The sequence below is a fragment of the Oryctolagus cuniculus genome, chromosome 8 (assembly GCF_051225735.1).
Source record: "Oryctolagus cuniculus isolate XC-2025 breed Fujian yellow rabbit chromosome 8, ASM5122573v1, whole genome shotgun sequence".
Classification (NCBI taxonomy): Eukaryota; Metazoa; Chordata; class Mammalia; order Lagomorpha; family Leporidae; genus Oryctolagus; species Oryctolagus cuniculus.
This window is the reverse complement of record NC_142874.1, coordinates 91,653,990-91,677,802: the sequence shown is the minus strand read 5'-3', so window position 1 is coordinate 91,677,802 and position 23,813 is coordinate 91,653,990. Positions and strand designations below refer to the sequence as shown.

General features: G+C 37.0%; 1 protein-coding gene across 3 annotated transcripts in view; it reads right to left on the bottom strand.

Moving 5' to 3' along the window:
* The window catches only part of CENPE (centromere protein E), an 86,129-nt gene that overhangs the window by 3,660 nt on the left and 58,656 nt on the right, over positions 1 to 23,813 (bottom strand). For 2 of the 3 annotated variants that reach the window (XM_051820144.3, XM_089302994.1), the window contains 14 exons: positions 23,557 to 23,715; positions 23,084 to 23,365; positions 22,174 to 22,332; positions 21,333 to 21,593; positions 19,604 to 19,762; positions 17,538 to 17,642; positions 15,558 to 15,776; positions 13,477 to 13,674; positions 12,581 to 12,784; positions 7,907 to 8,125; positions 5,608 to 5,793; positions 4,199 to 4,311; positions 2,460 to 2,557; positions 547 to 730 (listed from right to left, as the gene is read on the bottom strand). In XM_051820144.3, the coding sequence (XP_051676104.3) occupies positions 547 to 730; positions 2,460 to 2,557; positions 4,199 to 4,311; positions 5,608 to 5,793; positions 7,907 to 8,125; positions 12,581 to 12,784; positions 13,477 to 13,674; positions 15,558 to 15,776; positions 17,538 to 17,642; positions 19,604 to 19,762; positions 21,333 to 21,593; positions 22,174 to 22,332; positions 23,084 to 23,365; positions 23,557 to 23,715 (2,546 nt within the window). Of the gene's footprint in view, positions 1 to 546; positions 731 to 2,459; positions 2,558 to 4,198; positions 4,312 to 5,607; positions 5,794 to 7,906; positions 8,126 to 12,580; positions 12,785 to 13,476; positions 13,675 to 15,557; positions 15,777 to 17,537; positions 17,643 to 18,929; positions 19,221 to 19,603; positions 19,763 to 21,332; positions 21,594 to 22,173; positions 22,333 to 23,083; positions 23,366 to 23,556; positions 23,716 to 23,813 lie in introns of all 3 variants that reach the window. The other variant, XM_051820142.3, reaches the window with a different exon arrangement.

The following is a 23,813-nucleotide window of genomic DNA, read 5'->3' as shown; positions in this document are numbered from 1 at the left end:
GTCAGCTCTAGTCTTAGCTAGTAGTTTCTTGATCACCATCCCTCTACCTCCAACACCTAGATAAGGTTAGAGCCCTTTTTCATAACGGAATCTTTTCATAATGTCCTCTTAGGGTATTGTTTTTGTCTTGTTAAATTCCAATTTTATTTTATTGTTTTATTTTTTACTTACTGTAAAAAAGTAGTTATTTCTAAAATTACTTAACAGCTATTTTCTTTTCACTATAATATAGAATTCTTGGCACCAAGATTTTAATCATCCATGATGGTAGAAACTACATAAATCTGTCAGCCTTGTTTGTAAATCAAAAATAGGCTACAAAAATGGGCTTCTGGGGTTCTCTGAGTATACCTCACTGACCTGTGTTTCTGGACTTGCAATGTATTTCAGCTGCCACTCAAAGGTCTTTGTTTACTTTCTAGTTTTTGGCTGAGTTAAAAATATATCAGTTGGTAGAAAACAAACATTTGGAATGGTGCAAAAATATGTGCATGTATCCACCCCACCACATACAGACATAAGCATAATAAATGAGCAGATCTTTACCTTAATAGTTCATTCTTTTGCTTTATTAGATGTTCATTTTGCTTCTTTAACTTAAAAATTTCCTTTTCGAGCCTTATATATTCACTTTTCAAAATAAGTGCTTTTGTGCTTTGTACAATGCCACTGCCACCCCCACAGGTTAACGGTTTATTTGAAGGCTGGGAATCAATATGTTCTGAAATCACTGTGGGAGGCAAATACACGCATGGGGAGTAATTCAGTTAGCTCCGAAGTTCAAAATAATGGAAGCACCACTAAGTACAATAAGCACTATAACTCAGAAGACCTCAACCACCATTTTCCTGGAAGTCATCTTTGATTTCTGTCTTCTGCCTCATTTCCCCTGCCTATTCAATCATCAGTTCTAAATGTCTCCCACATATCTGGCTCACCAATATCTTTCACCTTGACGACAACCTTTCCCAGTTAGAACTGTCTTTTGTTGATCTAAGTTCCACATCAGTGTTCACCTGGGGCTCACGATGACACAGAGATCATGTGTCAACACCCTTTCATTCAGCCTAAGTACTGAACACATACTTGTTACACTTGATCTTAGCCCGAAGGCCAAGAAGCAATGCACACATACTTGTTAACTAAATATACCTTATAATATACTAAAGCATATACTAATGTACACATATCCACACTATATATATATATATATATATATATATGTGTGTATATATATATATATATTAAAGCAACATAAAAGACTGTGTTTTGCAAAACGCAGGCAAAGTTGCATAAAAATGTCAGGTGCTTATAAAGTGAAATCATCTGTTGGATCACCAACAGTTCACAAAACAAGGCTTGGGCATTTGAGGGGAGAGATTCTCAGTGTCCATTTTATTTAGAATTCGGGTATAATTATTCATGTGCCTTAAGTTACCCAGAAATCAAAAGTAACATCCTGACTCTTCTGTAACAAAGTATCCTTGCTTGTATTTTCATCCCTTTAAGTTTTTCAGCCAGGAGCTATGATATCCTGCAGTAAGACACTTGCTAAGGTCAAGCTACAATAGGTCCTAGACAGCATGTTTAACATTATGTCTAACATTTTATAAATGAATGGGACAACAATACACACAAACATCACCTTACGTATTACTTAGCATTTAGAATTTTCAAAGTAAGTGCTTTCACAAATTTTGCTCTGATCCTTAACAACAAGTATATATATGAGAAGGTCAGGTGCTCTACCTTTGTTCTCAGGTAAGTGAGGGCAGTCAGTCTAGAAAAGTGTCCATTTTAGTTCAGTGCTTATTTTGTTATAAAGTTGCCCCAAGTACGGGTCAGCATTCACTTATTTTTACTGTGTACCAATCATCATCTATTAGTTGCATATGGTTACATATCTATTAAGACATGTTTGATTTTTATTGGGAAGGGCACTTCTGCCATAACAGTTAAGTCATTCTTTTATAGTGAACATTGTAATACGGAAACAGTTGATGATACAAAAGTAAAATTCATATTATTCAAGAATCTACGATGGATTACAGACAATAACTGAGATTACAGTAAATTGAAAAAACATTTTACAAAATATAATCACAATTAATTCATTCTAAAACAGATCGGTGGTTAACTAAGGTTTAGTCTTGAGTATCACATGTGTAATATAGGCTGAGCATCCCTTACATGCAAATTCGAAATCTAAAGTCTGGGATTTTTGAGCAGCAACATAACGCTCGAAAAGTTTAGGATTTTGAAGCACTTTAAATTGGGGATGTTCAACAGGTGAAACTTATGTGAATATTCCAAAATCCAAAATATTTGGAAATCTGATCCAACTGTGGTACCAAGCATTTAAGATAAAGGATAGTCATACTCAGTCAGTGGTAGTCTTCAATGTCTGTGCATTGAGAAGAAAAATGGAAAGGATCTGAAAATATGCATTTTCTACTTACTTGAGGTATCTTGGTCATGTTGATTTCTTCTAAGATTTTCTCTCAATACCCTTATAACTTCTTTTTGATATTCTACAGTGGCTTTTGTAGACTTAATTCTAGCAAGAACAATAATTAAAATATTAAAAGTCTAGAAACTAATGTACTATTTTTAAAAATTTTCCTTTTCATTTTATTTGAAAGGCAAAAAGAAACAGAGATACAGAGATCTTCCATCTGTTGGCTCACTCCCCAAATGCCCACAACAGCCAGGCCAAACCCAGGAGCCAGGAGTCCAGAACTCAATCTAGGCTGGTGTGGGTGGCAGCAACACAAGTATTCAAGCTATTATCTGCTGTTTCCCACAGTGTGCATCAACAGGAAGCTCTCTGACATCTGGGTGTCCCAAGTGGCAACCTAATGCTGTGCCAAATGCCTGCTCCCCAGCAACTACTTTTATACGGAGGAATAAATAGGACTACTGTTAAGAATTCCCTAACATGCTACATACAGACTGATGCAACCTCCATAAACCACAGTCGATGAGCCCTCAAAATATTTATCTGGTCTCATACCCTTGCTGGCTATAATGCCATCAAATGGAAATATTCTGTTTGGTTGCAGGGACATTCCAATTTTCTTAAGGCTGAGAATCATGTTCTTCCAAAATTTCTGGAAGTCTAAGAGCTATTAGTTAGGTACTCAATAAAATTTACAGGCTTCTAGAAACATAGTGAAGACAGAATTATCAGACCACGAAAGAGAAAAGTGGTTTCATTTCCACATTGTTATGAAATTAAATCCTGACTGTAACTCTGGTCTAAGGTGAGAGTCAAGAGTCTAATTCTGATCACTGTTATCCGGTAGAAAGAGACATTTTATAAACTGTTGGTTTAGGTACTAATGAGCAATGAGAAGCTGTTAAAAATTTTTTGCCTTTTTTCAATATTATGAATGTTTCTGCTGACTCTGTTAGCAAAACTGCTTTTTATAGACAAGGACCCAATGGATATAAGTTCTACTGAAACCAGTAGGCCTTAGCAATGGAAGGCTAGTTGACTGGTATGAAGATTCATGGAGTCCTACATTTTTGGCAGAATTAGAGTTCATCATTAAATAGTCATTTAAGATTTATAGCAAGAATGAAGTATTAGGAGATGGAAGACATTTTAACAATTCCTCTAATATAAATTTCTGCTTTTATTGATTATGGACCATTTTAATTTTTTTGTATATGACTGAGAAAAAAGCAAAGATATTGTTTGTCATAACTGTATTTTTTAGAACTTTACATATGTAATGTGATATATTTTTTAAAGCAAAAACAATATTTTCATGAATTGTATAGAAAGTTAACTAACTCAAAGAAACTTAGTTTAGGAAGGAAAGTTCAGCTATTAAATTCATATGCAATAAAAAGACATATTCTTTTGGGGCCAGCACTGTGGTGCAGTGGGTTAAAGCCCTGCCCTGAAGCACCGGCAACCCCATCTGGGTGCTGGTTCTAGTTCCGGCTGCTCCTCTTCTGATCCAGCTCTCTGCTATGGCCTTGGATAGCAGTAGAAAATGGCCCAACTCCTTGGGCCCCTGCACGTGCGTGGGGGACATGGAGGAAGTTCCTGGCTCCTGGCTTCGAATCAGTGCGGCTCCAGTCATTGTGGCCATTTAGGGAGTGAATCAGTGGATGGAAGACCTCTCTCTCTGTCTCTCTGTAACTCTGTCTTTCAAATAAATAAAATAAATCTTTAAAAAAGACATACTCTTTTTCAAATTCCTTGGCATTTTTCACATTCTCTAGGTCTATTTTCACCAGCTTTGTTTTGAGATCTTCAATTTCTTCTTTATAAGGTTTAGCTCCTAAAGCAACTTTATCCTAAATTTAAAAAAAAAAAAAAAAAAAAAAAAAAAAAAAATTACTGGAGCAGTTTCAATTTCTCCAATTATAAAGAACAGTTACCTTCTTTACCTTTGATAAGAATATTTAAAAATGCAAACAACTCTAAATACTAAATATTTGAAAAACAGAAAGGTATAATAACAATTAGATATTTGATTTGAAGTATATTTAAGCTAATATGTAATTGGAGACATGATTTTTACTTCTTAAAACCATTTTTTTCTAATTAAAAAAGTAATATGAAATGAAACAAAAAAAAGTTGAAAATAGTAACATGGTGGACAAAGGAAAATCATGAAAACAAAACAAGAATATGTTGCAGCTTCAATGTAAACATAAAGCTAGAATTGAATTTGAACTACAAAGCATTATTGAAAACATTGAAAATATTTTTTACTGAAAGATACAACCCATTGATAAAAATATGTCTATTGTGCATTCTTGGGAGTGGAAAGTAGATCTAATGGCATGCAAACTGAAAACCATTTAAACTACTATTCTTTTTTTTTTTAATTTTTTATTTGATAGGCAGAGTTAGACAGTGAGAGAGAGAGAGACAGAGAGAAAGGTCCTCCCTCCATTGGTTCACCCCCCAAAACGGTTGCCATGGCCGGTGCGCTGTGCCGACCCAAAGCCAGGAGCCAGGTGCCTCATGCGGGTGCAGGGGTCCAAGCACTTGGGCCATCCTCCACTGCCTTCCTGGGCCACAGCAGAGAGCTGGACTGGAAGAAGAGCAACCAGGACCAGAACCTGGTGCCCATATGGAATGCTGGCGCCGCAGGCAGAGGATTAACCAAGTGAGCCACGGCGCTGGCCCCTAAACTACTATTCTTTCCAAACAAAATAGTTCAGATTTATCCCAGAAGACATCAAGAAGCACTAGGTAATGGAGACCATAGATAGAAAAACAAAAAAACAAAAAAACAAAAAACAACAACAAAAAACAATAAAATGCACTTAATCTAATAGTGTTATATATTTAGGTAAGAAGCATTTTTTTAAATGAAAGAAATGGGCATTTTAAACTATAAAGAACATTTTTGTCTTGAAAAAGTACTTTTCTAGCATGATAATAATAATATTTTACATGAAGATATAGTCCAAGCAATTCATTTCTAAATCACTTTTTTTATATTTAGGCTTGAGTTTTGAACTTCAGACACAGGTAATAAAAAAAAAGGGAAAAACAGAGTACCAAATTATGTTTAATCTTAATAGGTTTTTTTCTTTTTTTAAAAAAATACTTTTATTTATAAAGTGAGTTTAAGTTACCTGAAGTATTTGAACCATTTCTTTTGTTTTTTCAAGGCATTTATTTGATTCATTAACTTTGGCTTGAAGTTTTGCTATTATTTCATTCGTCATGTCAAGTTCTTTCTGCATCTTTACAATTTTGCCTTCCTTATGTATAGCATTTTCTTTAGCTTCACGTAGTGAAGTTTCTAGCTCTTGAATTCTCTATTAAAAAAAGCACACATTCATTAGGTCAACCACGAGGAAAAAAGTACAGTACAGAAATCTGAGACAGATTATCTTATTTAATCTTTCACAGGTTACATTAAAAATGATAGGAAAGAATTCAGTCTATAGATATGTCATTTCTTTCACTTAGACTATGGTAATTTTTGGGTTAAAATTTACAAAATAAATAAATTTTTCTGCATAGGTGGAAAGAGCAGGGGTTACCTTATCTACTGGTCAGCACAATGCTGAGCATACTGAACAAGTGCTTACATTTTAAATTAATTCTGCTTAAAGAAAAGTATACTTGTTAACTGAAGTAATGCACGTGACATATCTTTTCCTTCAGTGTTATTAACTGGCTTTGAAATTAAAAAATATAAATAAGTGGAAAAAATTCAAAGGCATACAATGAAGAGTAAGTATCCTAACCTCAAACCCAAGTTGACTGTGAAGCAGTGATTACATTACTTTTTCAAGTGTATTCTTTCAGAAATTTCTATGTGTATCTAAGCATACCTGTACATAGTTCATAAAAACAGTAACAGTATCATACACAGTTCTGCTTTTTGTTAAAGACAACTGGACAGTATTTTTCCCACACCTATCCATTATTAACACATTCAGGCTTTCACATTTTTTGTTTTCATAGGTACATGGCATCTCATTTCATGAGGTAGCTCAAATTACTTAACCAGTCATTTATAAATGAACATTGGGGCCATTTCCAGTCCTTTTTTTCCCCCAAAATAAGTTAACTTAGGATAAACTGAAATATCTGAATGTTTTCATGTGTATAAGATCATACATATATATACACTTCAAAGTTTTATGTGAAGTCTGTTTTGTTAAAAATAATTTATTTGAAAGGCAAAGAGAGAGCGAGCGAGCGAGCGACTACTCATCTGCTAGTTTACTCCACAAATGCTGCTAACAGCTGGGGCTGAGACAGGCTGAAGCCAGGATCTGGGAGCTCAATCCAGGTCTCCCATGTTTGTAGCAGGGACCCAATTACTCGAGCCATCACCTGCTGTCATCCGGTGTGTGCACTAGCAGGAAGCAGGCATGGGGAACAGAGCTGGGACTTGAACTCAGGTACTCTGATATCTGTGGGCATCCCATGCTGTGTGCTAACCACTATGCCAAATGCCCCAAAATCTGGTTTGTGTGTGTGTATTTCCCATCTAGAATTTACTTTTGTTTAACAGGTGAGATAAATCCCATATGGACACAATTCATTTCCTAGCTGCCCCACTTTTGATGCAGCTCGCTGTTGATGGCCTGGGAAAAGCAGTGGAAGGTAGCCCAAGTACTTGGGTCCCTGCCACCTATGTGGGAGACCCGGAAGAAGGTCCTGGTTCTGGCTGGGGCAGTCACAGCCATCTGGGGAGTGAACAAGTGGATGAAAGATTTTTATAGGTCTCTCCCTCTCTGTAAGTCTGACTTTCAAATCAATCAATCAATCAATCAATCAATAAAGAATTACTTTTCTCCAGATGGCTAGACTGTTTCAAATACTGCATTTTGCCCCACTGATTGGATGTTACTGTTTTCCTATATTAAATTCTCATACTTCAGTGGCTGATCTCCTGAACCCTGTATTCTGTTTCGCTGCTGTACTTGTTTATTCCCACATCATTATCTGATTATTTGGATATTTTATTATGTTAGGATTTTCTTGGGTCTCTGAAGATGAAATTTCATCTGCTGCTCTAAATTATTGATTTCGCAGACGGGTTTCATCTTTTCTCTATTTTACCTCTACCAGCTGACTACGTTCTGTAATGATCAGCAAATCAAAACAAAACAAAGCTGTACACTGGTGATCTTCTAGTTTCCACTGGTGGTTAATTATTCAACCAGTGGCTGATGTTTCATTATATTTATCTTGGTAAAAATCATAAATTTCAACTTACTCTTAGGTTCCCCACTAAGTCCTTTTGTGTGCTAATAAAATAAAGTAGCATATTCACTCATGTTACAGATTCCCATGTAAGGGCAGTTAATAAAGCAATGGGTTATTAAATACATTCAATTCAGTACTACAATTTTGCTCTGAACTCTGTGAGGAAGCTATAAATCAGAAACCACCTTATAAGAAATTATATACCTCTGTGCTTAGTCGTGTAGCTCTTGATGTAACATGAGGATTCTTATTATCTTGTGTAATAGGGTTTATATGGGTGTCAGATGCCAAGGTGACCTTCAAAGTCTGGTAGTCTTTAAACAGTTTTTTATTTTTATCCTTCATTGATTTCAGGTCATGCTCCCACTGTTTAGATACAGTAGCAGTTCTTTCTTCAAACTCTGTTGATTCATTTATTACAGCCTGTTGAACAGTAAAACATAACTCTAGCTATAAAATGATTCATATATAAAAAAAGCTAAGAATAATTGTAAGACAATGTGTATGCTGAAATTTGTTAGTTAGAACATCCTAGTACAGCACTTTAGAATAATGTGAACATTGGGGTTCCAAGATGGTGGAATTGGAACAGGGCAGTCTGATTTATGCTGGGCGAAACTGGTGTTGGAAGAGTGGAGAGGGTGCACTCTCAGGGTCAAGCTACAAGGGAGCTCTGGTAGGAGATCCTGTGAAGGCTGTGGAAATGGCCTGGACCTGTGCAGGGGGAGCAGATACTCAGCTTGGATCCTCTGCTGATACAGTGGGAGGGAGAGCTTAGTGAATTGCACCTTTTAGAGTCATACCCAGATCCCCAAGACAGCAGGGCATCCACTCATCCAGAGGTGGGGGAAAAATAAAGAAGCATGTCTCATTCCCTTCCCCGCCCTCCCTGCTACAACTGAGACCTGCAGCCAGAAGTGGGAGGGCTAGTGCCATTTTTGGACACAGGCAGGTAGTGGCTGCCCCTACTTCCTGTGCATGCACGCAGCAATTGTTCGGTTCACCCTCCACCCAAGCGGTAACCACAGCAGTTCAGGAAAAACTAAGGGAGATTGCCTCCACTGAACCGGTTGTACCCACTGGCAATGGGAGGGGAGGAGGAGCCATCCCCATGGAAGGGAAGTGCCACCTGTGGGACTTCCCTACATGCCCAGCACATTTGGAAAGCAAGCGGGTCTGCACTGGGTGGGTATTTTGCATGCCTGCAAACCACAGATATAACCAGAGAGAAAAAGCCGTGTTCCCCACTGACATCGAACCTGGTTCAGAGGACCAGACTCGATCCAGCAGGCTGAAATACACACAGACAGCTGCTCTGGGAACACCTTAGTTTCCTTGTAGATAGGACAAGCTAGCAGGGTAGAGTGGCCCCACTGGCACTCCTGGACCCTGAGAGCCCTGGAGCTGAGACTGAGAAAACACTGTGACTGCATGAGAGGAGGCAGGGTGTGGCTGGGTTCTAGGCAACCACAGAGAGCTTCCTCACACTCTCAGAGCTCTTTGGTTACCTGCACCAGCTCATAGCAGAGGGAATTGTGCTCACAGGAAGGACTCCACGGATCATATGTGTGGTTTGTACAACGGTGTGGATGAGTGTTAAGCACACTGGGGACTAACACCTGGACGTCCTCAGCTCTGAGGAGAAGGGGTGGTCGCACCAACAGAGGTGACAATTCCTTTCCATCCAGTTAATCAGAGGAGAGATACCACACCCAACTAGGGTGTTACCCTGGATACTTGCCCCATCCTGGTACTGAACAGAGCTCCCTGGTCATATCTACCACACACCTCTTGGTATTCACTGGAAGTATAGATGTACCACTAAGCAACAAAAGCACAGATGAAAGATAAAAGCCATCAGACAAAAACATTTTTACCAATGCCTAAAAATAAATGCAGAAATTCCAGAATAGAGAATAAGTAAGGCATGATGAGTCCCCCAAAGGAACACTATAACATTTCAATATTAGAATGTGAAGATGAAGATTGAGGAAATGCTGGAAATGGAATTAAAAAAATTAATCATCAGATTTCTCAAAGGCAACCAACCAGAAGCAAATCCACAAACTAAAGAAAGCCATATATGGATAACAATTTTTCCCATGAAATTGAGATCTTAAAGAGAAATGAAAATTAAATACTAGAAATGAAGAATTCAATAGATCAAATAAAAAATACAGCAGAAAGCCTTAACAACAGAGTGGGTGAGGCAGAAGAAAGACTATTGGAACTAGAAGATAAATCTATGAAAATTTTACAGTCAGACCAAAAATAAGAAGAAATTAGGAGACTAAAAAACAGTGTTGGAGATATGTGGGATACTATCAAACAACCCACCATCTGGGTCTTAGGAGTGCCTGGAGGTGTGGAAAGAGAGAAGGGCTAGTGGGCATGCTAAGTGAAAATTACAGAAAACTTCCCTAACTTGGAGAAAGAAAGGAACGTCCAAGTACAGGAAGAACACAGAACCTGTAACAGATATGAACAGAAAAGGACTTCACCATAACACACTGTAATCAGACTTTCCATAGTAAAGCATAAAGAAAGGATTTTAAAATGTGCATGAGAGAAAGCCAGATTACCTTCTAAGTCACCTTAGACTCACAGGTGATTTCTCATCAGAAACCCTACAGGCTAGAAGACTATGGCAAAATATAGTCCAAATCTTAAGAGAAAGAAAAACTGTCAACACAGAATACTTTACCCCACAAAGCTCTCATTTATAAATGAAGGTGAAATAAAGACCTTCTGTAACAAGGAGAACCACTTGTCCAGCCTTACAAAAGATGCTTACAGATGTGCAATACACAGAAACACAGAAAGAAAGCCATCATCATGAAAGAATGTGAAGACAGAAAACCTCCCATTGAAAATACAAAACAAATCCAGAGCAAATGATAGGAACGTTCCTGAAAATATGGCAGGGCAATCAAAGCCAAAATTAACAAGTGGGATTACATCAAATTAGGAAGCTTCTGGACTGCAAAATAAACACTTAGCAAAGTGAAGAGCAACCAACAGAATGGAAGAAAATATTTGCAAACTATGAAACTGACCAAGGATTAATAGCTAGAATCTAAAAAGAGTTCAAGAAACTCAACAACCACAAAACAAACAATCTAGTCAAGAAACGAGCAAAGGATCTGAACAGACATTTTTCAAGAGAGGAAATTCAAATGGCCAATAGACACATGAAAAAATGCTCATGCTCACTAGCCATCAGGGAAGTGCAAATCAAAAGCATAATGAGGTTTCACCTCACCCCTGTTAGAATGGCTCTCACACAGAAATCAACAAGCAACAAATGCTGGTAAAGATGTGGGGAGAAGGGTATCTTAATCCACTGTTGCTGGGAATGTAAACTGGTACATCCAATGTGGAAGACAATATGGAGATATCTCAGAAAGCTGAATACAGACCTACCATATGACCCAGCCATCCCACACCTGGGAATTTATCCAAAGGAAATGAAATCAGCATATAAAAGAGTGATCTGTACCTCCATGTTGATCCCTGATCAATTTACAACAGCTAACATATGGAATCAACTCAGATGTCCATCAATTGAAGACTGGATAAAGAAATTATGGTATGTATACACTATGGAATACTGCAAAGCAGTTAAAAAAAAAAACAAAACCGAGATCCTTTCATTTGTAAGAAAATGAATGCAACTGGAAACCATTACACTTAGTGAAAACAAGCCAGTCACCATAAGACAAATATCATATGGTCTCTCTGATCTGTGGTAACTAACAGAGTATCTAAAATGTAATCTATAGGAGCAAAACTAACACTTTGAGATGTGATGATTTTGAACAGCCCTTGTCTTGACTGTTGAACAGTTTTTTTTGTTTGTTTGTTTGTTTGATTTTATTTTTTCCTTCATTCTATCCAGTGAACTCTCTATTTAGTATAAGGTTAATTTGATGAATATAAAAATTAACTGAAAAAGTTATCTCTGTACAAAAATAAGAATGGGAAAAGAAGAGGGAGGAGAAAGAAAGGTGGGAGGGAGGCAGGCAGGGGGGGAAGAATCACCATGTTCCCAAATCTGTATATATTAAGTGCATGAAGTTATATTCCTTGAACAAAAACAAAAACAAAAACAAAAGAATGTGAACTTTTTTTTTTTTTTTGGTGCTTTGCATCGATGCTGGATATCAATAATCACAAGAATAAGGACTGGCAAGGATTTACACTGATCTGGAGGATAATCTCAATTGATAAGATTAATACTAGCATATGGAGAACTGAAGAACTGTCCAGGTTCAAATCATTATATACTTCATGGCTGATAATGAAACATTGCATCTAACAGCAGAGCATAGCTAGTAAACTCAACCATTATCTATTCCTGCTTCATTCCAAACTTCAGTGTTTAAGGGAAAACAGCAGCTCACTGACTTTTAGTAATTAATCTGGCGATCTTTATTTCTGTGCAGGGAATAACGGTCAATGAGCACTTTTTTTACTTCCTAATTCTGGTGGGATGTACCTAACGTTCACTGCAAGTGTCTTACTTGTCTCATCCGTAATTATCTTTGTGACCTGACATAGCTATACCAGGCCTGCCTGAGGATACCTGGGGAAAGGGCTCAGTTCATATAAAACAATGAGAAGGAGCAGGGAAAGAGAATAAGAGGATTCAGTGGAAACTGCGTATTACACACCAATATGGTTAAATTGATAAACTTAATTATCTTAAGAGAGCACAATACACTAAAGAATAGGTTTTACAAAAATCAGCTATTTCTACAGAGCATATATAAACAAATTAAATACCCTTAAATTAAGTCATGCTAAGCCCTCTGAAGAATGAGACAGAAAAATCAAACCAAACAGAAAGAATGAGGCACAATAAAAATCAATACTTACAATTATTTTATTATTATAGAAGTTATTTACTTGACAAATGCTATCATTTTCTTTCTGGATGCCACTTTTAAGCTTTTCTTCATCGAAGTAAGTATTTAACCACTCTTCTAAAAACTGAGTCATTTCTTTCCTATTACTTAATATTTGTTGAAATTCAGCCTTTATGCTAGGGAAGTCATTTTCTGAGAAATCCTTGAGAATTTCCTGTGTGAAAAATAGACATCGAATCGCCTAAAAATTAAGGAAATTTCTATCCAAGTATCATACAAATATCAGAAAAGGGGAAAATATCTACTGGATTCTTAGTATTCTGATTTCACAGTAGACTAAGAAATACAATTTTAATTTAACACTTCATTCTAACTATTATCACAATATAATTTTAGCAGTATATGTAATAGGAGTACATTTATAAATTCTGTTAGAGTTAAACCTTGTCAAAATGAAAAATATGTGACTTACTATCACAATCAATAAAGGCTTCTGGAGGAACGTTTTCTACTGCATACAGAAGGTCTTACATCTATGTTGGGAATTGGATGCCAGCCTTATGTTGCTGGCTGACAGCAAGACATTCTATGTGGAATTGGTAGAATAAAAAGGTTTCTGACTTCCAGTCACAGATGGACAAAGTTTTAGGAGGCATCTATAAATTTATTCTGGGGTTCCAAGAACTCCCACTTGCTAATGTTAAATGTGTTTTTCTGTGTTCGTGGAGGTCTGAAGAGCTGGCAATCCATTACTTGGCAGTCTTTATTTATATCTGGCCAGTTCTCACTCTGTCATCTAGTTTTCATTTCTGGTCAATGATAATGGCTTTCAGTACATGGAAACGTTTTTTTCTATGTGACATAAAAGCTTAAAATCTAATTAGATTTCTTTAAAATAAATTATACCTCAATATGTAGATCCAGATTCTGGTTCAATTTGAGGATCCTTACGTCTTTGGATGGGACATCATAATCTTGTTGAAGATGCTGTATTTTTATTAGCAACTCATTGTGCTTTTCCACTTCATCAATAAAAGCCATTTCAAATCTATTGGTGGATTCATGTTGTTCTTCTTTTATCTTTGTAACATGGCTTAACACATACTTGCAAAAAAATAAATCAAGCAAATTAGAAGATGAAAGTTTCATCACAATAACAGGATGTTTTAGCCAGGTGGAGATCATGAAGTAAAACAAGGTCTTTCATTTTTCAGTATCCTCCGTGAAGTGGGGAAGACTTTCCCCTCTTAGCATCTTGAGAGAATAAATTCCAGATCTCAACTTCTATATTTTTGATTTTCTACTGGGTGTTTCTCCAGTTGAAAATTCAGTGCCTCCCCCTTTTCCTACCAACTTCCCTTTTACTATTGTTCTTTTTTATTGTTGTTAACTATACTGCTGATCACAGAGGTTTCCTACATAGACACCAGAGATTCATTTTCAACATCCTCTTTTGCTGACTGTGACTTGGTAACTGATAAAAAAAGGGTTACCTGCTTCAAGATTTCCTAGCCAAACATATTTAGGTGTTCAAGGTGACAATAATTTCAACGTCATGTGTTCATGGATCTCATGAGTAATTTCTGGGTATCTGACTGCCACACTGTACAAAAGAATCGTCAGGTCCTGAGGGGCTATCTATTTAGGTGAGGCAGGTATCTGTTTCCTATTTTTTCAACTTCCACCATCCCTTAACCTCTTATAATCTGGTCTCTTCCATAACCACTCATCTAAAATTGTTCTGGCAATGGTCACCAATGAGCCTGTTTATCACCAGATGGAGGGGCTATCTTCAGTCCATTATCTAGATTTCTGAAACATCTGCCACTCCTGGCCACTTCTTCTTTGACATACTCTACTCTATGGAGAGCACTTGCTTGGTTCCCTCATCTCTTTGCATTTTCTAACCTTGAACTCAAGTGTTGTTTCCTTTCTGCTCTGCCTCTTGGACATTAATCTTGGTCTGAAATTCTCTTCTTACCCCAAGGCTCTTATGCTTCTGTTACGTATGTCACTAATATGTGTTCTATTACCTGTCATCTGCATGCTGATAAATCCCAGATCTTAGCCCTGATTTTTCTCCTGCCAAATGTGACTCACATCTAAATGCCTCATTTTGTTTTCTTGGATGTTTCATCATGGGTTTTCTCACCACAAAATTATCTCAAGCTAAACACCTGATTTCTCCTGCCTTACCCACCTTTCTTCACTTCCTTTTTTTCTTTATTTCTCTTAATGGTACTACAATCTAAAATTTTAGTTAAGCACAAATCTTAGGACTCAACCTCTCTCCCTTTCCTACATTATCAAGCACAAATCAGGCCACTACAATATTTAAGCCACTAAATATTTCCCAAATCCCTTTTGCCCTCTCCATGTCTATGAAGCTTTCTCTAGTGCCATAGTCACACATAATGTTATCTGAACCACTTAACTGCCTCTTGCCTCTGCCACTAGGTTTATCTCCCTCAAACTCATTTCTCCTTTATTTTGTAGTGAAGCACTTAAATGGCAACCTGATCCTGTTACTACCACCATGGAGAGTTAACTATCCATAAGCCATTATGTACCAAATGAACTCTAACCTGAACTGGTCACATTCTGGCTTCCATCATAGTACTCATCTTCTGCAATTTCTTATCTGGTATATCATGCGGATAAAACCCAAAAATACCTCTGTCACACACTATACTACCTGTTTATATGTCTGCCTCATCCACTGGTTATGAGATCTTTTACCATAGTGCTTGTATTAAACACCATGACACAATTTCTGAACCCCTCAGCAGAGCTCAGATTTTGCTGAACAAATGGGTATAAGATGCTCAGAGAATCTTGCTCATACTATTCTCAGAACCATGTAATCTTTGGTACTAAGTACATTAAATAGAGGTATGCCAATTCCCAAAGCAGGACTTAAATATGTTGATGTTTGAAACTGAAATGTATAGCATATTTACAGGTATATTATTAAAAGAAGGAGGTACCTTAAGTTTCTTCATGATTCTATGGAATTCCATGGAACATCTCTGGTTTGCAGTAAGAAGTTTTTGAATCTGTTTGGCTTGTGGATATGGAAGTGCCAGGTTTGCTTTTACTCTAATTGAAAGCTCTTTTTGGGTTTCAATTTCCTTCTCCAAATCAAAAGACATTCTATTCAAGTACTCATAATGATTCTCCATTTCTGAGTATCCTTTTAGAAGCTCCTAAAGGAAATTAGAATCCATTCAATGTAATAATTCATTCTAATTTAACAATAACTAGTTCTAACCCTAGAATTGTAATGAAACTTAAACAATTTTGGTGAGCAATAAATAAATTAAGATCTTTGTGGTTTTTTTTTAAAGGGGAAACTGTAATTGATTTTGAATTATAGAAATAATATATAATTATTGTGGAAATTTAAAAAGTTTAAGCAAATACAACAAAAGAAAACCAGAAACAATCATTATCATTTAGATGCTGTTTCTTTCAGTCTTTTGAACATCCAGGATCTGAATGAGCTCTGACCAAGTCCGAAGAGAAATCTGGGTGAATTCAATCTGCTGTGTATAGTAGCTTCTATATAGTTATTGAGGGCTGTGTGAGTGAGTAAATTAAATAAGAGAAAAAGATTCAAACTGTATACCCGTCAGCTTGGTATAGCCGCTTCACTGCTATTGTTTGCGTGGCTGTTTTCTATCCCTGTATCAGAGCTGGCCGTTAGGACTTAACTATTTCACTTTTTCACTGGGGAAATCACTGAGCTGTTTTCTCAATGACAGTAATTGCCACAAAACTTTTTAGGGGATCAAATAAAATGTGTAATGTATGTGCAATATTAAAAGCGGTATAGACACTACAGCTTGAAGGAAATAAAACTGTATAAATGTTTCTGTATCTGTTTGTGTCCAAATTCATATTCTGCCAATTTACAAGCTGTGTAACCTTGGGCAACTGCTGAACAAGTTCTCTGAGCCTCAGATTCACTGTTTACAAATGGAGCAATAAAATCCATCTCATGAGGGAAACCAACTGGCATATGGTAGACAGGCACTAAGTCTGGGCTTTATGCTTGAATGACCAAGCAGGTGGTATCCTAGTCACAGCACAGGTAGAAGAACATGTTAAGTTCAAGTTGCTGCAACTGTGTAGTAAGTGATAGGTTTAGTCCAAGGAGCTAACCAGCAGAAGAAAGAGTTTCTGTTTTCAGTAAGTTAAGTAAAAACTAGATGCTGGTCTATGTTGGAAGGGATTCTGGTCTTTGATCTTCAGGTGAGTCACCCTACAGTATGGAGGAGCCTCTGGAATAATGACTGCTGTCAGGAATGCTAAGTGATACAGTCAACAATCCAAACACATCCTTAGGGATCATGTAGTCTAGCAAGGGTCACAGTAAATCCTGTCCTTACCTTTGGAAACTGGGTACTTCTCACTATTCCCATGGCTACCTGTGTGTGCCAAGCCACCACTGCTTCTGCCTGGATTATTGAAACTGATCTTTTAAATGGTCTTCCTGCTTCCACTCTATTTTCAATGCAATAGTCAGTAGCCTCTTAAAATGTAAGGTAGAGTACGTCTCTCATCTCCATGGATCTCCATCCCCTCCCCTATTACTTCAACGTCCTCTGAAGGCCCCACAGCCTGCCTCCTCCCATTAACTCTCTGATCTCCTTTCTTAGCTTCCCCGCTGCCAGGCAGGATGACATTCCAGGAGCACTGGACTCACTATTTCCTCTATCTGTGATGTGCCAGACACCAGAATGGCTCAGTCGCTTACCTCTTTCAGGTAAAATCAGACTCCCATTGCTTTGTTCGTATATGTAAATAAATATGCACACCCTTAATACCTGAACCAGATATTATTTAGAAAAATACTGAGCACTATTTACTTGTTCCACAGAGGTTCCTTCGATTCCATTTCAGGCTTCAAAAAGCTTTTGGAAAGATTCTAATATTCATATGCTATTTTCACATGGGGCACTTACTTTTATCCTAAAGCATTTTTCTCTCAGGCTTTCTGTAGGGTGGTGTTGTCCATCAGCCATTAACACTTTCTCATGTTCTACTAGCTCTTTGCTGTTCTGTTGGTCCTGGTGTGGTACAAGAAATACACAGGGTTTCAGCTATAATTATATTCACATATAATATGTAACCAAATACTCAATTACATTTTATATCATTTCAGTAGTAAATGCAATATCACATTTTTAACTCAAATACAATGTTAAGATGCTCAGAAAAAATTCTGATGAGTGAAATTAAAAAATTCACTCACTGGGGGGCATGGTAGGAGGAAGAAGTAGGAGAATCGTATATATTTTAGAGGTATGATCCCTTCTTTGTAATTGCTAATAAGTTTTAGATTTATTTCTGGTTTCTTTTCTTCAAACAAAATCTCTGCATTAGAGTTACTGCTACCAACTGAATACTCTAGCAAAAACATCTGGCTTTCTATAGCATCCCAAGCCCTATTCATATATATTCTTTCCATCATGCTGGAACAGGAAATTCATTTACTGTTTATAGTTTGCATTTCAGATCAAAAGTACGAAACATTTTCTCTCACTTGCTTATATTGTTCACCACAGTACCTAGAAGAATGATTGACTGTCAATAGGTATTAGTTGAATGAATTAAATCTGTTTATAGATTTAATTAGGGTTGATATAAAGATGATTCCCAAGGGTTAGGCATTTCTGTTGAGACTGCAAAATATTATTTTTCAAATATGAAAATGAAAGACTTTCACAAGATTTCATACAGCTATTGTCTGAACTTTCTGTTATTTTTTAGAGGATTCAATTAGGTTTAAGACATAGTGGGGCCAGTGTTGTGGCATAGCATGTTAAGTTACCACCTGCAATACTGACATCCCAGGTGGGTGCCAGTTTGAATCCTGGCTGCTGTGCTTCAGATCCAGCTCCCTGTGCCTGGGAAAGCAGGGTAGGATGGCCCAAGTTTGGGTCTTTGCACTCATGTGGGAGACCCAAATGAAGCACATGGCTCCAGGCTTCGGCCTGACCTAGCCCTGGCCATTGCGGCCATCTTTGGAAGTGAACTAGTGGATGGAAGGTGTCTCTCGTCTCTCCCTCTCTTTATGACTCTGAATTTCAAAATAAATATAAATCTCAGAAAAAAGTTTAAAAACATAGTATTAAGGGAAACAGTTTGCTTTAACATCGTTCTTAAAGATGAAAATTAAACTGTATTTTCTGAAAAACTGACTTTTTAAAATTGGTTCTTATTGTGTGAAAATTACAGTTTTCTCACTATCCTTTATTAGTTGTAGAAGCTTCAAGAAACAATCATTATCATTATTATTTGCAAAGTTTGATTCTTATAACTAGTTACTAGATAAGTGAAGATTCTGAACTCACTCCAGCTATCATTTTTTTAATGATTTCTCTGTATTGGTCTCTTTCCATTTTGAGAGACTCTTTTATCCTCCTCAGCTCAATGCTTTCCTTAGCTATGGTTCTGCTTTCTTCGAGGTTTTCATAAGGTTTCTTAGTGAAGTGCAAGTTATCCTTATCCACACTTTGCACAGATAAACTCTGAGCCTCGTATTGCTTCTTCAACTGTTCCATTTCACTCATTTTTTTATGAGTGTTACTAACATCGTCTTTCATTTTAAGAAGTTGAAGTTCTTTTTTCTGAAGTTCTTGAATCTTGAGAAAATTATAAAACAAATTAGAATGCAAATAGAATTCTTTCAGGGAAGAAACATAGAGTGTATTTGTTAGTGTATACATAAACACAGGTTGAATATTCCTTAAAGGAAATATTTGGGACCAAGAATATTTCAGATCTTGGGTATTTTTGGATTTTGGAATATTTGCACAGCTTGCATTGGTTGAACATTCCTAATCTGAAAATTTGAAATCTGAAAGTTTTTGAGCATGATGTTCTTGCTCTTAAAAAGTTTCAAATTTCAGATTTTTGGATTAAGGCTATTCAACTTGTATTTGTATTTATATGTCTATATCCTTTCTCATTCCACAGGTAATTCTGGACACAGTTACTCCCAAAAGAAGAACAAAACAATACGTACCTTTTTCTGCAATTCATCGTTTGATTTATCTAAATCCCTCTGAATATTTGAAATCTGAGTTGTCCTTTCTGAAAATTTCTCTTTTAATTTACCAATAGTTTCTTGCTGATCTTTCAAATGCATATGAGCAACTTTTAGTTCCTCTTTTGTTGCCAGATCCTTTATTTTTAGAAGAAAAAGAAAAATGCTAGGATATAAAGGCATATCAGCTTTTCTTAATCATTAGCTTAAACCAAATCTTAAACATGTGGGCTCCATTAAAAACAACCATTTCATTACCACAAAATGATAAAGTGCAGAAAGGATATCCAAGTGCACATTCCTGCCCCTATCTTTCCTGTCTTTGTCCTGCACCCTGTGGAACTGTGCCACTTGCTTTTCTCCTACTACTGCCTGACCCCCCCCCCCCCCCCCCCCCGCCAAGATTTATTTGAAAAAGGCAAAGTTACAAAGAGACAGGGAGACACAGAGATGTTACATCTGCTGGTTTACTACCCAAGTGGTCACAGTGGCCGGGGCTGGGCCAGGCCAAAGTCAGAAGCCTGTAGCTTCTTCTAGGTTTCCCCTCATGTGTACAGGGGCCCAAGAACTTGGATCATCTTCTGCTGCTTTCCCAGGTGCATTAGTAGGGAGTTGGATTGGCAATGGAAGAGCTAGGACTCAAACCAGCACCTATATGGGATGCTGGCATTACAGAGGGCATCTTAACCCTCTATATCACAGTGCCAGAGCCCTGACAACTTTCTAAAACGGCACTGCATAAAGAGTACTCCATTCTTATGCTTAACATTTTGTTATGCAGATGAACCCCTGTAACTGCCTTATTGGTGGATACTTGGACTGCTTCTAGATTTTGGTCATCCTAAACAATGCTGCAGTGAACTCTTGTATTTTTGCCCAAATGTGTGACTATAGTATTAGGATAAATTCATAGAACTGGAATTGCTGTTCCAAATGTAAATGCTGATACATTTTAGAAAAGATATCGTTAAAACTGTCCCACTCGAAGGTTGCAACATTCACTTTCTCACCAACAATATTTACAGAGCCCAGCATTTTATATTAAAAGTAGTAGGTTGGCCGGTGCTGCAGCTCACTAGGCTAATCCTCTGCCTGCAGTGCCGGCACCCCAGGTTCTAGTCCCAGTTGGGGCGCCGGATTCTGTCCCAGTTGCCTCTCCTCAGTCCAGCTCTCTGCTGTGGCCCGGGAAGGCAGTGGAGGATGGTCCAAGTGCTTGGGCCCTGTACCCACATGGGAGACCAGGAGAAGCACCTGGCTCCTGGCTTCAGATCGGCGCAGCGCGCTGGCTGTATCGGCCATTTGGGGGGTGAACCAACGGAAAAAGGAAGACCTTTCTCTCTGTCTCTCTCTCTCTTACCGTCTAACTCTGCCTGTCAAAAATAAAAAAAAAAAAAATAAAAAAATTAAAAAAAAAATCGCCATACTGTTTTCCACCATGGCTGTAGCCCTAGCCAGCATTTAGTGCATCTACAACCAACTTATCTTTGACAAAGGAGCTAAAATCAATCCCTGGAGCAAGGACAGTCTGTTTTGGGAGACTATGAGGAAGCACCTGGCTCCTGGCTTTGCATTGGTGCAGCACGCTGGCTATAACGGCCATTTGAGTGGTGACCCAATGGAAAGAAGACCTTTCTCTCTAACTCTGTCGAAAAAAAAAATAGTAAAATAGTAGTGGGTTTACAGGGTATGAAGAAGGAACACAACTCACTCTAGCTATGGTTTCCTGTAGGTTTTCTTTGAGTTGATCTCTCTCCAGTTTGAGATTCTCCTCCATTCTCTTTAAATCATCTCTTTCTTTCATTACAGATTTCATTTCTTCAAGGTTTTCATGAAGTTTTTGGGCCAAATTTAAATTCTCCATTTCTATTTTATTGAGAGTTAAACTTTGGTTCTTGAGTTGTTTTTGCATCTCACTGATACCTTCTTTTAACTTAAAAAGTTGATGGTCACTTGTCTTAAGTTCTTGAATCTTAAGATAATCATAAAATAATATGTTAGGATACAGATTATTTTTAGGCAAGGATAAGTAATAGTTTTTAAATGGATTAAGATAATAGTCTTTCCATGTCACTCTCATAAGCTCAATTATTTTTGATATACCCATGTATATACGTTTATAATCCCATAACCCAGATTAAAACAGAGAACATTTCTAGCATTCCTTTCAGTACCCATGCGCCCCTTTCTGGAGGTAACCACTATTCTGACCTTTACCATCCTAGATCAGCTCCTGTTTAATCTACTTATCACAATGTGTTTATCCATTGTCCTGATGAAAGGCATCTGCATTGTTTCCAGTTTTTCGCTGTACTATAGGAGGCTGCTATGGCCATTCTTCTAATGTTTTTTTTATGTTAGTTAGTATGCACTCTTTTCTCTTGAGTACATACCCAAGGAGTGGAAATGCTGAGCTTTCAAGCAAGTATATATTCTGCAGGAGTAAATACTGACAAGCTGCTTTCCAATGGGGCTGAGCCATGTTACATCCCTAAAGGTTTCAGGAACAAAATAAATCAAATATGTATTCAAACAAGTTCCCCACAAAGTACCTTTTCTTGTAATTTAGCATTTGACTTTTCTAAATCTCTTTGCAGATTTGCAATTTCATTTGTCTTCTCAGAAACAATCTCTTGGAGTTTATCAACAGTTTCTTGGTGCTCTTTCAGATCCTTGTGAGCAATACTTAGTTCCTCTTGTTTTTTCAGATCCTTTATTATTAGAAAAATTTAAGAACAATGATATAGCTTAATGTCAATTAGTATTTTTAATCAAGAAATATTTTCTTAAAAATAGTAACATAAATTTTTCTCTTCTCATCTCCACATATGCTACTCTTACTTTCCTGGGACAAATATTTTATACAAACACTATTTTATAGCTTATTTTCCTCCTTAGAAGTTATGTTGGGCTTCTAAACAGGACATTCAAATCCATCTATTTCTCTCTTTTCTTTTTTTTTTTTTTTGTTAAGAGTACACAGTATTTTGACATACCACTCATATATACCTAGTTTCCTTCTTAAGAACATTTAGATTGCTTTCCATTTGTAAATTACAAACTACTATAAAGAATGACTTGTGGGGAACTTCCGGTAAATTTATTTTGGAGCATGAAGATAAGGGCCTACTAATTTGGGCCTACATAATTTGATAATTATGGAATATATTACCTTGAGAATCACACGCATATTATGTGCATTATAATACAGACTTTTCATGAACTTTTTGAAGTATCTTTATATAGTTTTCTTTATTGTAACAACTGAGTCAGTATAGACACTGCATAAAATCTATAAAGTGCTGGTTACAGACTAATAATTTTGAAAAACAATACTAACTTCTCCATTTGAAAAGTTATACTGTTTTATTCTTGCAACAATACCACTTGTTTCAAAGCAAGGTTCACTGCTATAAGGAAATATCACATTCACTTGCTAGGAAGAGACATAGTGTAACGTACTTTAGCTTCTGTTTCTTGAAGGCATTCCCTAAGTTGGTCTCGTTCCATTTTGAGGGCTTCTTTTACTCTTTTCAGGTCATCATTTTCTTTAGTAACAAGTCTTATTTCTTCAAGATTTTCATGAAGTTTCTGAGTCAATCTTAACTTCTCCATTTCTGTACTTTCCAGAATTGAATTCTGGGCCTCTAATTGCCTCTTCAATTGCTCTGTTTGATACACAGTTTCTCGGAGATCATTTTTTACTTTAATAAGTTGACATTCTTTCTCCTGAAGTTCTTGGATCTTGATATTAATCATATAACAAGTTAGAGTAGTAATAGATACAGACAAAAAACTCAACAATACTTTCCAAACTGAACAGGCAAATCTTCACCTGTCTTCAATTTGAGGGTGATTCTGATCCTGTTTCATTACACAAAGGACCCAATTCAAACTCTCAGCTGCTCAGATTACAGCTAAAAACAAATACATACCTGTGCTTTTAAGGCAGAATCTGAGCTTTCTAAATCCATCCGCATATTTGCTATTTCATCTATCTTCTCTGAAATAATCTCTCTCAGTTTATCAACAGTTTCTTGGTGCTCTTTGAGGTGCATGTGTGCAATTTTTAGTTCCTCTTGTTTTTCCAGGTCCTTTATTAGACAAAAATAATACATAGAGGATAATACAATTCAAACAGAACAGAAATGTATAGGATAAGAAGAATCATTCTACTCCTTTTCTGAGGCTT